The 16,069-nt window shown below is 40.9% G+C and overlaps 1 protein-coding gene across 4 annotated transcripts in view; it reads right to left on the bottom strand.

The window, feature by feature from the left end:
• Positions 1–16,069, bottom strand: part of LOC144696708 (rho GTPase-activating protein 8-like) — an 84,112-nt gene that overhangs the window by 14,706 nt on the left and 53,337 nt on the right. For all 4 annotated transcript variants that reach the window (XM_078568339.1, XM_078568336.1, XM_078568340.1 and 1 more), the window contains 4 exons: positions 15,250–15,348; positions 9,741–9,851; positions 6,037–6,110; positions 3,799–3,876 (listed from right to left, as the gene is read on the bottom strand). In XM_078568339.1, the coding sequence (XP_078424465.1) occupies positions 3,799–3,876; positions 6,037–6,110; positions 9,741–9,851; positions 15,250–15,348 (362 nt within the window). The remainder of the gene's footprint in view (positions 1–3,798; positions 3,877–6,036; positions 6,111–9,740; positions 9,852–15,249; positions 15,349–16,069) is intronic.

Consider the following 16,069-nt stretch of genomic DNA (forward strand, 5'->3'; position numbering starts at 1 on the left):
TGGGCTATCCCAACAGCGAGTGTCCTGACCACACCCTGAATGTGTTAATTCTTCAAGTGTTTTCTACCTAGCATCGCAGTTTCCTCTTGCTGCCTTTTCCCTGCTCCCCAAGCTCCTTCCCCCCCACACCACACCACCACTCATTCCCTTCTGATTCTTCATCAGTGCCAGCTCCTACTCCATGCTGAGCACCCAGGTCTTTCCTACAATCTGCCAACGTTGACCCAAGCCAACAAAACTCTCACCACTGTGCCTTCCTCAGCAGAAACCCACGCTACGCTCCCCAAGTACAGTACATCCACTGGTTCCCCTTTATTCACAACACATGTTACTTCTTCAAAGAACTCCAATACATTGGTTAAACATGATTTCCCTCTCACAAAACCATGTTGACTCTGTCTGGTTACCTTGAATTTATCTAAGTGCCCTGCTATAGTGTCTTTATCATAGCGTCTAACATTTTCCCTATGACACATGTTAAGCTAATTACCTGTAGTTTCCTGCTTTCTGTCTCCCTCCCTTTTTGAATAAAGGAGCTACATTTGCTATTTACCAATCTAAAGGATACTTTTGCAAACCAGGGAATTTTGGAAAATTAAAACCAATGCAATATACCTGTTCAATTCATCGGTCATCTCTTTATCTTCCATTATTAATTCCCCAGACTCACTTTCTATAGGACAAATGCTTACTTTGTTAACGCTTTTCATTATTATATATCTATAGAAACACTTGCTATCTGTCTTTGTATTTCCAACTAGCTTTCTCTTGTACTCTAATTTTCCCTTCTTATTAATCTTTCAGTCATTTTTTGGTGTTCTTTATATTCTGTCCAATCTTCTGACCTGCCACCTGTCTTTGCGTAATTATATGCTTTTGCTTTAAGTTTGAAATTATCTTTAACTTTTTTAGTTAACCAGGGATAGTGGGTCCTTTCCTTGGAAATTTCTTTCTCATTGGAGAATATCTATTCTGTGTATTCTGAAATATCCATTTAAAAGTTTACCACTGTATCTCTGGTGACCTATCCCTTAACCTCATTGCCAGTTCTCCTTAGCAATGCAGTATGTTCTTCCCAACAAGAGGGAAAAACATACTTAACCTCATCCTCACCAACCTGCTAGCCACAGATGCATCCTGACAGTATCGGTAGGACTGACCACCGCACAGTCTTTGTGGAGACGAAGTCCCGCCTTCACAATGAGGATACCCTCCATCGTGTTGTGTGGCACTACCACCGTGCTAAATGAGATAGATTTCAAACAGATCTAGCAAATCAAGGCTGGGCATCCATGAGACACAGTGAGCCATCAGCAGGAGCAGAACTGTACTTGAACACAATCTGTAACCTCATGACCCAGCATATCCCCCACTCTATCATTACCATCAAGCCAGGGGATTAACCCTGGTTCAATGAAGAGTGCAGGAGGGCATGCCAGGAGCAGCACCAGGCATACAAAAAATGAGGTGTCAACCTGGTGAAGCTATGACACAGGACTACTTCCATGCCAAACAGCATAAGCAGCAAGTGATAGACAGAGTTAAGTGATCCCACAACCATCAAGTAAGATCTAAGCTCTGCAGTCCTGCCATATCCAGTCATGAATGGTGGTGGACAATTAAACAACTCACTGGAGGAGACGGCTCCACAAATATCCCCATCCTCAATGATGGGAGAGCCCAGCACATCAGTGCAAAAGATAAGGCTGAAGCATTCGCTACAATTTTCAGGCAGAAGTGCCGAGTGGGTGATCCATCTCGGCCTCCTCTGGAGGTCCCCAGCATCATAGATGCCAGTCTTCAGCCAATTCGATTCACTCTACATGATATCAAGAAATGGCTGAAGGCACTGGATACTGCAAATGCTATGGAGCCTGACAATATTCTAGCAATAGTGCTGAAAACTTGTGCTCCAGAACTTGCCGTGCCCCTAGCCAAGCTGTTCCAGTACAGTTACAACACTGGCATCTACCCGGCTATATGGAAAATTGCCAAAGTATGTCCTAAATACAAAAAGCAGTACAAATCCAACCCGGCCAATTACCGCCCCAACAGTCTACCCTCGAACATCAGTAATGGAAGGGGTCATCAACAGTGCTATCAAGCGGCACTTGCTTATCAATAACTTGTTCACTCACTCAATTTGGGTTCCGCCAGGGCCACTCAGCTCCTGACCTCATTACAGCCTTGGTTCAAACATGGACAAAAGAACTGAACTCCAGGGGTGAGGTGAGAGTGACTGTCCTTGACATCAAGGTCGCATTTGACCAAGTGTGGTATCAAGGAGTCCTAGCAAAACTGCAGTCAATGTGAATCAGGGGCAAATGCCTACACTGGTTGGAGTCATACCTAGCACAAAGGAAGATGGTTGTGGTTGTTGGAGGTTGGAGTATTCTCAGCTTCAGGGCATCACTGCAGGAGTTCCTTAGGGTAATGTCCTAGGCTCAACCATCAGTGAACCATCTGCTTCATCAGTGAAGTTCCTTCCATCATAAGGTCAGAAGCGGGAATGATCGCTGACGATTGCACAATATTCAGCACCATTTGCAACTCCTCAGATACTGAAGCAGTCCATGTCTAAATGCAGCAAGACCTGGACAATATTCAGACTTGGGCTGACAAATGGCAAGTAACATTCGCGCCACACAAGTGCCAGGCAATGACCATCTCCAACAAGAGAGAATCTAACCATTGCCCCTTGACATTCAATGGCATTACCATCACTGAATCTCCCATTATCAACATCCTGGGGGTTACCATTGACCAGAAACTGGAACTGGACTAGCCATATAAATACTGTGGCTACAAGAGCAGGTCAGAGGCTAGGAATCGTGCAATGAGTAACCCACCTCCTGACTCCCCAAAGCCTGTTCACCATCTACAAGGCAACAAGTCAGTAGTGTGATGGAATACTGCCCACTTGCCTGGATGAGTGCAACTCCCACAGCACTCAAGAAGTTTGACACCATCTAGGACAAAGCAGCCCGCTTGATTGGCACCACATCCACAAACATTCACTCCCTCCACCACCGACGCAGTGCACTGCAGGAATTCACCAAGGCTCCATAGACAGCACCTTCCAAACCCACAACCACTACCATCTAGAAGGATAAGGACAGCAGATAGATGGGAACACCACCACCTGGAAGCTCCCTTCCAAGTCACCCACCATCCTGACTTGGAAATATATCGCTGTTCCTTCACTATTGCTGGGTCAAAATCCTGGAACTCCTTCCCTAACAGCACTGTGGGTGTACCTACACCACATGGACTGCAGCGGTTCAAGAAGGCAGCTCATCACCACCTTCTCAAAGGAAACTGGGGATAGGCAATAAATGCTGGCCCAGCCCACATCAATGAATGAATAAAAATAAAAGGGTCAAATTTATCAGTATAAAAGATAGGGGCCAGTACACTCACCCCAGTCATCCAGCATTTCTTCTAAACAAGCTTCAGTATAAAATCATATTTTAACTTTGTTGCCACATGGGGGAGAATCTAACCAATAAACCAATAATTGTGCAATCCCTCATCATCTGTATGTGAATATAGTTCTAATAATAATGAACAGAAATATTATTGTACCAAGTTATCACCAACACTGGATGTTATCAAATATGTTCCTGGAACTAAAAAGGGTCACAGAATGCTGGACATTGCAAGTATTATTTCTTTATCTTCCTCTGATGAAGAGTCATATGGACTTGAAATGTTAACTCTGTTTTTTTCTCCACAGATGCTGTTAGACCTACTGAGTTTTTCCAGCATTTTCTGACACATAGTCAGGTGGACACCTACCCAGGTTATATTGTTTCTGGATTTCCTTTATGACCTGGATGTTGGCTGATCGTCTGAACAAACCTTCAGTTTTAAGTGCTGTAACCAAAATATTGAAATTTTCAGGAAATTGTTCTCTCTCACACAGATAATATTACTACACTTGAGATCTGCTAAACGCAATTCAGGAAAAAGACATGGCGGCATTTTCTAAGATCTTCCTATTGGTCAAGAGCCTCACATACGTGACAACCATGATAGCACAACCACACTTTAGCATTCATTCATGTTAACAAGCAGGAAGTCATGGACAATGCATCCTCAACTTCCCAATATGTGTAGCTACTGGGTGAGGCTCCTCACCAATAGCACAAACTTAGAAAACTACCCTTCTCAATTTTCATGCTTGGGAGGCACAATGATCTTAGAATTGAAATTACATATAGGACAAAGGATGATGCGTTTTAACAACACTGGAGTCAGTATACCAAACAGGAAATAAGGGCTCACCAAAATACTTTTTGATAAATTCAATGTTCTTTCAAATAGAGAATGATGGATACTGGAGAGGGATTACAAAGCATAAATATCAACCATGACAGAATTTTTAAGTGTTTAAATATGTATTTTGAATCCCAAGATTTGGAGAGATTATAGCCTGAGCAACAGTGGCATCATCACTGCAAATGTGAGTGATTTGCAGGAAGAGCACCATCAGTAATTATGAAGCAGATTTTATCCACAATCCATTGCTGCATTTCTGGTTCAGCTGCATCATTATGGGGAACAGTTGAGCAAAAGTGATTAGGTCCCAACAGTAATATGAAATGAGGAATGGGGAGAGAGAGAGAGAGAGAGAGAGAGAGAGAGAGAGAGAGAACGGTAGAGTAAGAGATCATCTCTAGTCTTTTTTAATACCGCTTTAGAGTAATATTGAAGGATGATGCCTGGAATTATGTTGCCCCTCAGGTTATAGGTGCACAACAATGAAAGATGCGTGGAGTGGAGTGGAGGGCATGGAAAAAGAGGGTGGAAAAGAGCTGCCAATCAGTAAGGAGAGGTTACTGATCAACAACAAGATCCAATTAATCTTAAGCAGCTGTCAATATGTAGCCATGTGCCCCATGTAAAGAAACCACATGAAGAAAGAGTAACACAATTCTGAACCCATTATAAGTGCAGGGAAGAAATTGGTCCTTGGCATCAATCTAGAGAACAGCATAGTTTAGAGATTGTAAGAGTTTTATCTTTATTTCCTCCAATGATGACATTTACAACTTTATCTCTATAAACCATATTCAGATTCTACTCGCATCATAGGACCCCCAAGGCTCCCACTGAAATCAGCTGGACTCCAGGCAGATGCATTGGAACACTGCAGGAAATATGGTAGTGGTGGGATCAGTACAGGAAGGAGATGCTAAGTGCAGCACAGCTATTTTAGTGTTCTTACCATCCCACTTGTACTGGGTAGGTCAAGTTAAAATTGGCCCCTATTAGTAAAGTTGGGAAACTGTGAGGCGGGATCAAAGCTCCCCAGGTTGAAGAGTTAAAGAAACTGAAAGACAAATCATATAATAATGATTAGGGGATGTCAAACAATGGCTGTAAAATCAAAATATCTTAGCAAGAAGGAAAGACAGGGAGATACAAAATTTTACAGATTTGAGGTGCTAGAAAAGAATGAGTTAGAGCAGAAGATCATGATACAGAGGGACAGGAATATGTGGAATGCCATATTTGAAGTTTGGAAAAGATATGCAAGCAACATTGAGATACAATAACCATTACAGTGTTAACAAAATAGAGACTAGAGAGGCTGTTGGCAAGAGCAAAAGAGTGACACCAATCAGAGAACAAGCTTTCATCTGCATCCTATCCAGGAGTGTTAAAGACATGGTAGAAGTCATCCAACATGTGGGACGGTATATAATAATTCTGAACAAAACTCAAACCCATGAAGACACGTCAGCAGGAAGTGGAATGGTTGAAAGATGAATCAATCTTCTTGGTGCAGGGAAAGCAATGAAAAGAAATGCAACTTCCACCTGAGGCTAGAGGAAATAGTAAGGCCGGGAAGCTGATGAATGAAGGTCAAAGGGTGGAGCCAACAGCAAGAGGTAGTAGCTGGTCAGGCTTGCAAAAGAGAGCAAAGTAGATATTTTTCAAATTCATACTCTGAGGAGGTAGGGCTACAAAATTGCTTAAATCAAATTAGGAGTCAACATTCTTAACACAGAAATGAGGAATGAAACCTACCTTTCTGCTTTAGGAACAGCACAGTCTGTCTCATTACCAGAGGAATAAGGTCACCATTTCCTTTGTCCCGCAGACTAACATTTAAAAAAAGTAGTGCAATGTCACATTGTGTAGGTTAGTTGCACAGAAATCGCTTTTATTCGAATATCTTACAATGTTTACATTGTGAAAGGCCCCATTTACAAGAAGAATTTGGATTTATATTGTATCTTTGACACAGTAAAATATCCCAAGGCACTTCACAGGAAGATAATCAGGCAAAAAGTGACACCGAGCCAACTGACAGGACATTGGATGACCAAAAGTTTGGTCAGAGAGGAAGGTTTTTAGTAGCAATGGCAGGGGGGAGGGTGGGGGGCAAAGAGTTGTTTTCAGGGGATGCAATGTCACCAACAAGGCTTACATTTATTATCCATCCCCAATTGCCCTCCAGAAATTGCTGGTGAGCTGCAGTCAATGTGGTAAAGAAACTGTTATGTAGAGAGTATAGAGCTTACGGCCCAGTATCATGAAGCTATTATTATATTACAGGAAAATATTTTTCTTTTAAAATAGAGATTTAGTCTGTGGGTGTGTCTTAATTGGATTAAAACCAGCTAGTCTGGGTGCTTTGATATGTGCTAGTTTTCAGATGTAAACAGAGGTAGAGTTCATTTGCATTTTTTGAATAGAGCATTCAAGAAGTGGGGTGAAAACTGACACCTATCTAGCAGATACCAAGCAATATGTGTATATTACTAATAAAACTGGTACTAAGAAAGGGATTTTGTTAGATAGGTTTAGTTCAGAGGTTGGTGATACAATGAGCATTTACATTCAATTGTATGGGTGAGGTATAACTTCAGCAGTGTTGTGAGTATAGGGCAGAGGCAAGATAAGATCAAAAGGGAGCTGCAAGCCTCCAACGGTCTCCACAGGAACCAAAGTGAAACGAACCTCACTTTCAATTTGTAAGGTGAAAATGCTTTGCCTGGTGTCTGGTTAAGTCCATGAGTTGCTGTTGCCTTAATGGAGATTAGTTTGGGAATTTGCTAAAAGTTATGATAGTAGTAATTTGAAGCCATGTATATATATATATTTTTTTTAACCTGTGTAAATTAAAATATTTCATTTAGTTTAATGTAAAGCCTCAAGAACTGGTGGTCTGATTCCTGAATTTAGAATCGCTTTTCAAACATAACACTTCAAATGATAGGTTATGACAATTGTTTAAAGTTTCCCTCTGGGGTTTTTAAATAACTCCGCTTTACCAACCGCATGGGTCATAAAACCCAGACAGCTTCTGGTGGGGCAAAAGAAGTGATGCAGGCACAAGTCAGAATTGGAGAAATGAAGGGATTGTGGATGGCTGTAGTGTTGGGGCAGGTTACATAGAGAGAGAGAGAGAGAGAGAGAGAGAGAGAGAGAGAGAGAGAGATAGAGAGAGAGAGAGAGAGAGAGAGGAGGGTGACGGGGAGGGAACAAGGCCACTGAGAGAATTAAACATGAGAATGAAATCCAGGCTTTGCTGGTCCGGAAGCCATGAAAGGTCAACGAGTACATGGGTGATTGGAGAAAGGAACTTGGTGCAATTTAGGATATGAACAGCAGAGTTTTGGATTACCTTAGTTTTATGGGGGGTGTTAGCCAGGAAAGCTTTGAAATAATTGAGACTATAAGTAACTAATACGCAGATGAGAGTTTCGGCAGCAGCTGGGCCTGGATGGGGGTGTGGAAGCGGGTGGGTGCAGGCAGTGGTAGATGGGCAGTGTGATGCAGGGGAAAGTAAGCAATCTTGATAATGGACAGGATAGGGGGCTAGAAATTCAGATCAAAGTCAAATAGTCTGGTTCGCCCTCCAACAGTGAACAGGAATGTGGGTGGAATCAGTAGCTATGGAATGGAGTTTGTTTGGGATTTCAAGCCTCCTCCACAAGCCTCCTGATCATGGGTTCCTCCCAACCAGCGAGACTGTAAGATATTTAAGAAGGGTTGTAGAGATAAGCCAGGGAACTACAGGCCAGTGAGTCTCACGTCAGTGGTAGGGAAACTATTGGAGAAAGTTCTGAAGGAGAAAATCTATCTCCACTTGAAAAGTCAAGGTTTGATCAGCGATAGTCAGCATGGCTTTGTCAAGAGGGATCTCATGCCTCAATTTGATTGAATTTTTTGAGGAGGTGACCAGGTGTATAGATGAGGGTAGTGCAGCTGATGTAGTTTATATGGATTTCAGCAAAGCCTTTGACAAGGTCCCACATGGGAGATTTATAAAGAAGGCAAATGCACATGGGATACAGGGTAATTTGATAAGGTGGATTCAAAATTGGCTTAGTTGTAGGAGGCAGAGGGTGATGACAGAAAGCTGCTTTAGTGACTGGATGCCAATGTCCAGTGGCGTACCACAGGGATCTGTGCTCGGTCCCCTATTATTTGTCATTTATATAAACGACATAGGTGATTATGTGGGGGGTAGGATTAGTAAGTTTGCAGATGATACAAAGATTGGCCGGGTGGTTAACAGTGAGGTTGTGTGTCTTGGGCTACAGGAAGATATAGACGGGATGGTCAAATGGGCAGATAAGTGGCAGATGGAATTTAACCCTGAAAAGTGTGAGTGATACACTTTGGAAGGAGTCATTTGACAAGGAAGTATTCAATGAACGGCATGACACTAGGAAGTTCTGAGGAACAAAGGGACCTTGGCGTGTGTGTCCATAGATCTCTGAAGGCAGAGGGGCATGTTAGTGGGGTGGCGAAAAAGGCATATGGGACACTTGCCTTTATCAATCGAGGCATAGATTACAAAAGTAGGGAGGTCATGTTGGAGTTGTATAGAACCTTAGTGAGGCCACAGCTGGAGTACTGCGTGCAGTTCTGGTCACCACGTTATAGGAAGGATGTGATTGCACTGGAGGGAGTGCAGTGGAGATTCACCAGGATGTTGCCTGAGATGAAACGTTTAAGTTATGAAGAGAGGTTGGATAGACTTGGGTTGTTTTCATTGGAGCAGAGAAGACTGAGGGGCGACCTGATCGAGGTGTACAAGATTATGAGGGGCATGGACAGGGTGGATAGGGAGCAGCTGTTCTCCTTAGTTGAAGGGTCAGTCACAAGGGGGCATAAGTTCAAGGTGAGGGGCAGGAGGTTTAGGGGGGATGTGAGGAAAAACCTTTTTACCCAGAGGGTGGTGACGGTCTGGAATGCACTGCCTGGGAGGCTGGTAGAGGCGGGTTGCCTCACATCCTTTAAAAAGTACCTGGATGAGCACTTGGCACGTCATAACATTCAAGGCTATGGGCCAAGTGCTGGTAAATGGGGTTAGGTGGGTAGGTCAGGTGTTTCTCATGTGTCGGTGCAGACTCGATGGGCCAAAGGGCCTCTTCTGCACTGTGATTCTGAGTAGAGCTACAAGATGCAAATTGGACTTTGCCATCCTTGTCAGATTCTTCAGACTATTTCAGCCTCACCCACTCCACTTCCCATAAATACTGGAGCTTTAGTGTCTCCGAGAGAAAAACGGCAAAAGAGTGATCATTATTGTTAATTTATTTGAGCATATTATAATATTCCTTTGAGCATTGCCAGTGAGTTTCCTAGTTGAGCAATCAACTTAGCAAGTATCTAAGTTATTTGATGTTTAGTTAAGAAAATATTTTAAAATAAGCCTCTAATATAACGTAAAATTAATCACAATAAAAGCAGGAATGAAACAGGCAAAGACTTACTATTGCAGGCTGACTCCAAATTGTTGCTGAGGAAGTGGAGGTCGGGGTGGGGGAGTCTTTGCTGGTCGAGGTGGTCCTCCCTTTTGGGAAGCTCGCAGCTTTTCATCATACCTGACAGGAAGAGACAGATATGATTAGGCTTTCGTAAATACTCTACCACAATATTCCCTTCCAGTTATAGATTAAGTTATAAAGAATCAAAAGAGCAGAATATTATTGAAATGGAGAGAAACTGCAGAACATCACAGTATGGAGGGACTAGGGGTGTCCTTGTATGTGAATCACAAAGTCAGCATGCAGGTACAGCAAGCAATTAAAGAAGCTAACTGGACTGTTGGTCTATATTGCATGAGGGGTAGAGTATAAAAATGGGGAATTCTTGCTAAACTGTACAGGGCATTGGTGAGACCACACCTATAGTATTGTATGCAGTTTTGGTCACCTTAAGAAAGGACAGACTTGCATTGGAAGTAGTTCAGAGAAGGTTCACTATGCGGGAATGAATAGGCTGTGTCATGAGGAAATGTTGAAAAGACTGGGCCTATACTCACTGGAGTTTAGAAGATCGAGAGGTGATCTTATTGAAACATATAAGATTCTGAGGGGGGCTTGTCAAGGTGGATGTTGAGAGGTTGTTTCCCTCATGAGGAAATCTAGAACTAGGGGGCACAGTTTCAAAATAAGGGATCTCCCATAAGATGGAGATGAGGAGGAATTTCTTCTCTCAGAGGGTCATTAATGTTTGAATTCTCTGCCCCAGTGAACAGTGGAGGCTGGGTCATTGAATATATTCAAGGCTGAGTTAGGCAGATTTTTGATCTACAGAGAGTCAAGGGTTATGGGGAACAGGCAGGAAAGTGGAATTAAGGCCATAATCAGATCAGCCATGATCTTATAGTCTGGCAGAATTGGTCAAATGGCTTACTCCTACTCCGGTTTCTTATGTTCTTATCTAAGTTCCCATTGTTACACTTTCTGAAAGGAAGATGTACAGTGAATTCCACTCAGTGCTGCTGTATGTATTCAGCTACCAAAAATTGCATCTCCATAAACAGTGGACTGCCCCAGTGACCATTCTCCTTCTATGGATATAGTGAGCTCCAATTCCACTTCCATGCAACAATACACCTGTAGACTTAAAATGACAAAACTGTTCCAAAGGTAAAATCAGCATTGCCTTTTAAATGCACCATCATTACCTCAAGATCACTAACTAGCCCGTGCATATGTGATGTATTCAATAAACTGTATTCTCAAAAGTGAACATATTGCTTGTTCTAAAAAAAATGACATTCCAGTGAACTGCCGTGCAATGTAATATTCAAATGTAACATAATTAGACCAGAAGCACAAGCCTGTGCCTTAGAAACATCACTATAATGAACAGTGGTTATATTAAAACAGAGGAAACTATTTCTGTTACATGGTGCGGAAAAAGTAACAGCACTGCAATATAAACCTCATGATCTGATGACAGGAGTTCATTATCTGCTTGAAACACCAGTTTAAAATGGTAAGAAGTTACTCGAATCACAGAAATTACTGTTTATTATGACTTTTTGATTCAAACACAAGGAAACCCAGGTCCCTCTGTACCACAGCATTTTGCAGTCTTGCTCCATTTAAATAATATTCTACTTTTTCTATTCTTTATAACTTAATCCGTGACTTGAAAGGGAAGATTGTGGGTGAGGTAATTATGAAAGCTTAATATGTTAATCATATATGTATCTATCTGTGAATGTGCCAGTGTGAGCTCTTCAATTGCAACTATTTACCCTAATTCAATTTCTCTGCCCTGTTCCTGTATTCTTTTATATTCTCTCTTTTCAAATATTTATCCACTTCCACTTTAAATAATCTCTTGTAGAGTACTCCATTTTGGATGACTGTGTGTGTGTGTGTGTGTGTGTGTGTGTGTGTGAGGGCAGGGGGATGCAATGGTGAAGAGAAGTCCTTCTGACTTCCTCCTGCTCTTTCCTAGCAGTAGTCTTGAATCTAGCCCGTCTTGCTATGTCTGGTCAACTAATAAAAACAGCTGTTTACAACTTTTTCATTCAAAACATTTTAGAATCTTGAAAGTTTTTATTAGATCTTCCCTTACCCTCCTTGCTCCAGTGATAAAGCCTGGATTTTTTTCTTATCATTCCTTATAGCTACAATTGCCCTTTCCTGCTACCACCTTGATGAATTTTTGCTGCAGCACTTCCACACATTTGATAACACTTCTATTGGGTGTCCACAACTACACCCAATACTCACAATCTGGTCTGTCCAATGTCTTCTACAAATTCAACACCACTTCCTTGTTCTTGTTTTCAAGATCCCTTTGTACAGACTTCAGGGTCTGATGTACCTTTTGCGGTCAGTGGCATAATAATGGCGAGAGAGAGAGAGAGAGTGTGTGTGAGTGTGAGAGTGTGTGAGTGAGTGAGTGAGTGAGAGAAAGAGAGAGAAAAAAGAGAAACAAAAGGCAGAAGAAAGAGCAAAAAGAGCGAGCAAAAAACAGAGCAGAAAGGGAGACAGGATGAACAGAGACATCCACCATTAGTTGAAAAAAGCTTCATAATGGAGTTGGGGGCCAGTGAGCTGACAGAACAACTCCCCACATTTCATACTTCCCCACAGCCTCAAAACAGACAGGAAAAATGCAAAGATTTTGCACCCGGAAGTCAAAGCCAGCTGGATGATTGTATCACAACCATGTACACTTTTACTGGTTTCAAGAACACTTGCCTTGTTTCCAAATTGTTAAAACAAATAATTCAATTCACTTTGACAGACTCCAAAATGAATGCAAATGTAAGCAACTTAACCTTCTGTGAAAAACAAACAAAACCACAGTATTACACCCATATTTACTAGCGGTACTTGAATTATACACACGGTATATTCTATATCCATTTCTAAAACACTCCAATTTTATACACAAACAAATATTTCAATTGTAGTCTCGATGTAAACTGTGATTAGATGTCCTTCATACACTGTGATTAATGGCTACTCTACATCAATGGCTCAGACTAAAGTTCAAGCTTTCATCAATCCAAAATCTAGTTGATTCTGAACAAGCACCTTTTCTGCCTGTGTATAAAGCACATTAGTGCCTTTCTTTTCTCTTCCTAAAACGTCCAGTAAAAGTAGCAATAAATTTGGTGCAAGTCCGGCAGATAGATTTTATTGGCTCATGTCATATCACGTAACAGAATTTATCACTTTATTAAAAGTATTCCCAGATTCTATGAAATGTTTATAGTTTTGTTCAAATTCCACTTGGTAGTTACTACATCTTATTTGGTTTTGATAGCCTCAAGGAAGCGCATGTAGGAGATCTTTAGGAACAAAGTTAAATCAAACTACTGTCTCTAATGGCTTTACAATAACTTAGGCAGCTATAAGAGGGTGAGGAAGTTTTATCACATAATCATACAACACAGGTCATTCCCATTATTGTGACTGTACCAGCTCTTTGAAAGAGCTTCCAATTAGTTCCACTCCATTTCTCTTTCTTCATAGCCTTGCAGATTTTTTCCTTACAAGTATATATCCAATTCCATTTTGAAAGTTACTACTAATCTGGTTCCACCATCCTTGCATGTACTGCATTCCAAGTCATCATAACTCATTACATAAAAAATCCTCATGTCACCTCTGGTATTTTTGCCAATTAGCTTGTCTGGTTACTGACTCTCTGCCTGCGGAAAAATTTCTCCCTACATACTCTATCAAAACCCTTCAATTTTAAACACCTCTACTAAGTCTTCCCTTTACCTTCTCTGCTCCAAAGAGAACAATCCCAGCTTCTGCAGTCTTTCCTCATAACTGAAGTGCCTCACTCCAGTACTATTCCAGTAAATCTCCTCTGCACCCTCTCCAAGGTCTCAACATCCTTCCTAAAATATGGTACCCAGAACCGTATACAATTCTCCAACCAAGGCCTAACCAGTAATTTATAAAGATTTAGCATACATTTCTTGCTTTTGTGCTTTATTCCTTTATTGATAATGCCAAGGATTGCATATGCTTTTTTAACCACCTTACTAGGTCATTCAAAAATAAAAAAATGTGTTACCACATCAGAAAATTTATATATTTTGCATATTCAGGAATATTAGAAATTATGGAGGTGGAGAAATTGAAATAGCAAACTCATCCCATTGTTATAATTTCTCTACACAAGTCATATGGATGTTTTATTGCGATTTATAAAGCCTTTGGTTGGAACACTTTATGTCTGCTCACTTAGGTTTTTTGACTGACAGTGATAATGGGACAAAGGGTTAACATTCAGTGGGGACATAAAACCATCAGTAGCACCTTGGCCACTCATAAATACAACCTGCTTTCAATGGAAGGAGATGAGACAGGTCGTATAGTGAACTGCCAATCCAAAACTACTAGCTTTAAAACCTTGCTGGAGTTCAAATTTCCACTCAATACCTTTATTTTCTGCTTTAAAGTAGGGAAAAACAACAGTTCATCATGCACAGTATGGTCCATGTATGTTTGACACCATTCAATAGGATTTTTTAATGTATTTGGTTTTCATTCTATTTTTTTCTTCTCTCCCAAAGGTGCTGATTTACTTTGTGGTATGGGTCCAAGTGTTACCAGTTACCCTTTAGTAGATAAGAGGATCTTCATGTATCAGCCTAGAAAGCAAAGCTTCATCAGACAATTGAACTGTGAAGGGTGCCATAGCTGAGTTTAATCCTGTGCTCTGCCCTTCTCTGGCCTAGAATAGCCAAGACCATTTTCTGTGCCTCACCGTTAGCTGAAATGCGATCACCTAATTCAGCACAGACGAAGGGTAGAGAAACTATTTCTGCTGGCAATGGGAATATCTATAGTCAATTTCAAAATAAGCACTGCACAAGGTAGTTTTGTTTTAAAATCAAGAACTTAAAGATTTGACAGTTACATCACTGAATTACAATTTGTAGCAGGAAAAATAAAGTTGTTATAATATCTGTGATGACGAAGTTAATATGGAGTACTTGAAGGGAATGCAGAAACAGTGAAGGGATAAGTCATAGTAATTAAATAAAAAAATAGAAGATTAGTTTACCATTGGAGAACTGTAAAGATGAAGAATAACACAAATTATATTGCTCTTATCTTCTGCATTTAAGTTCAACAATTTCATTATGTATAAGTTTGTATACCAGTGAGCCAGTTGCTCCAGTGGTATAACAGGTTGGGAGTCTGTCATTTGAACTCAGCTGCCTTGAGTGAGAGCTCTGTCCATTCTCAGTTGGGCGCCGGATGAAATGACCCCAGCAATAGAATATTTCAATTTCAGGAACAGGTGACAACAGCAAGAGAGGAAGGGAAAGCCTATGAGATTAAATCCCCCTTCCAAGTAGAGTGTCTCTTGTTAGCATATCATGCAATAACAAAAATCTACAGTTCATTCCTTTTAATAGTACGAGATGTAAACTTAAAGAAGTCAGATACACAATTTTATATAAAACAAATCAGTGTCCCTGAACATTATCTCGATACATACTGGATTACTTCTGAAGGGATGATGAGCTGATCATAGTTCAAATGTTCTCTCAGTTCACTTAAGTAATTTACGTATATCACCTTCTTTCCAAATTTATGACTGAAAGAAAATTGGACAATGGATTAGAAAATTTAAAAAGTGCTCTTTCCAGAAGATTACAAATTATTTCAACATCTATACATTGCAAATCAATATTTTGTACTTATTTCCACTGGTCAGCACCATCAAGAATGCTTTTGGAGATAGGAATAATTTTATTCTAGTAAAAATACTTATGACTTGGGCGATTTTAGAAATTGGTACATTGTAGATCATGCAGGAAGTTTCTTTGCTAGCAGTGTTTGGAGGCTTGCCATTTCCAGAAATGTTTTTTGTATATACTTCATTTCTTCCACTTACAGCATTTGAGTAGACATGTTTTACAGATACAGAAATTGTTTATAGTTATATATATATATATATATATAGTTTCATGACATGTCAGAATAATTAAAAATGCAAAACATGCTCCTCTGATGCTTCTGAGAGTTTATCTAGTGAGTAGCTGAGCCAAAGAACAGGTAAACCAGCCGACTCTCAGCCAGCCAGTCTACTGCCGATCAACCACCAGAAGCCACCTAGCAATTTACCCCAACCAGCCACCCACAGCACTGCGGCACAAGAGGAGTAAAGAGGAACATAGTTGTAGTAGATACAGTATAGTTAAGGGGATAGATATGTTGTCTGCAGCTGACAGCTTGTATTTTAAAGGCTGTGCTGCCTGCCCAGTGCCAGGGTTAAGGACAGCCCCTTAGGGTTGGCGAGGAACTTGGGAGGGGGA

Source organism: Cetorhinus maximus, chromosome 22, assembly GCF_964194155.1.
Source record: "Cetorhinus maximus chromosome 22, sCetMax3.hap1.1, whole genome shotgun sequence".
NCBI classification, from domain to species: Eukaryota; Metazoa; Chordata; class Chondrichthyes; order Lamniformes; family Cetorhinidae; genus Cetorhinus; species Cetorhinus maximus.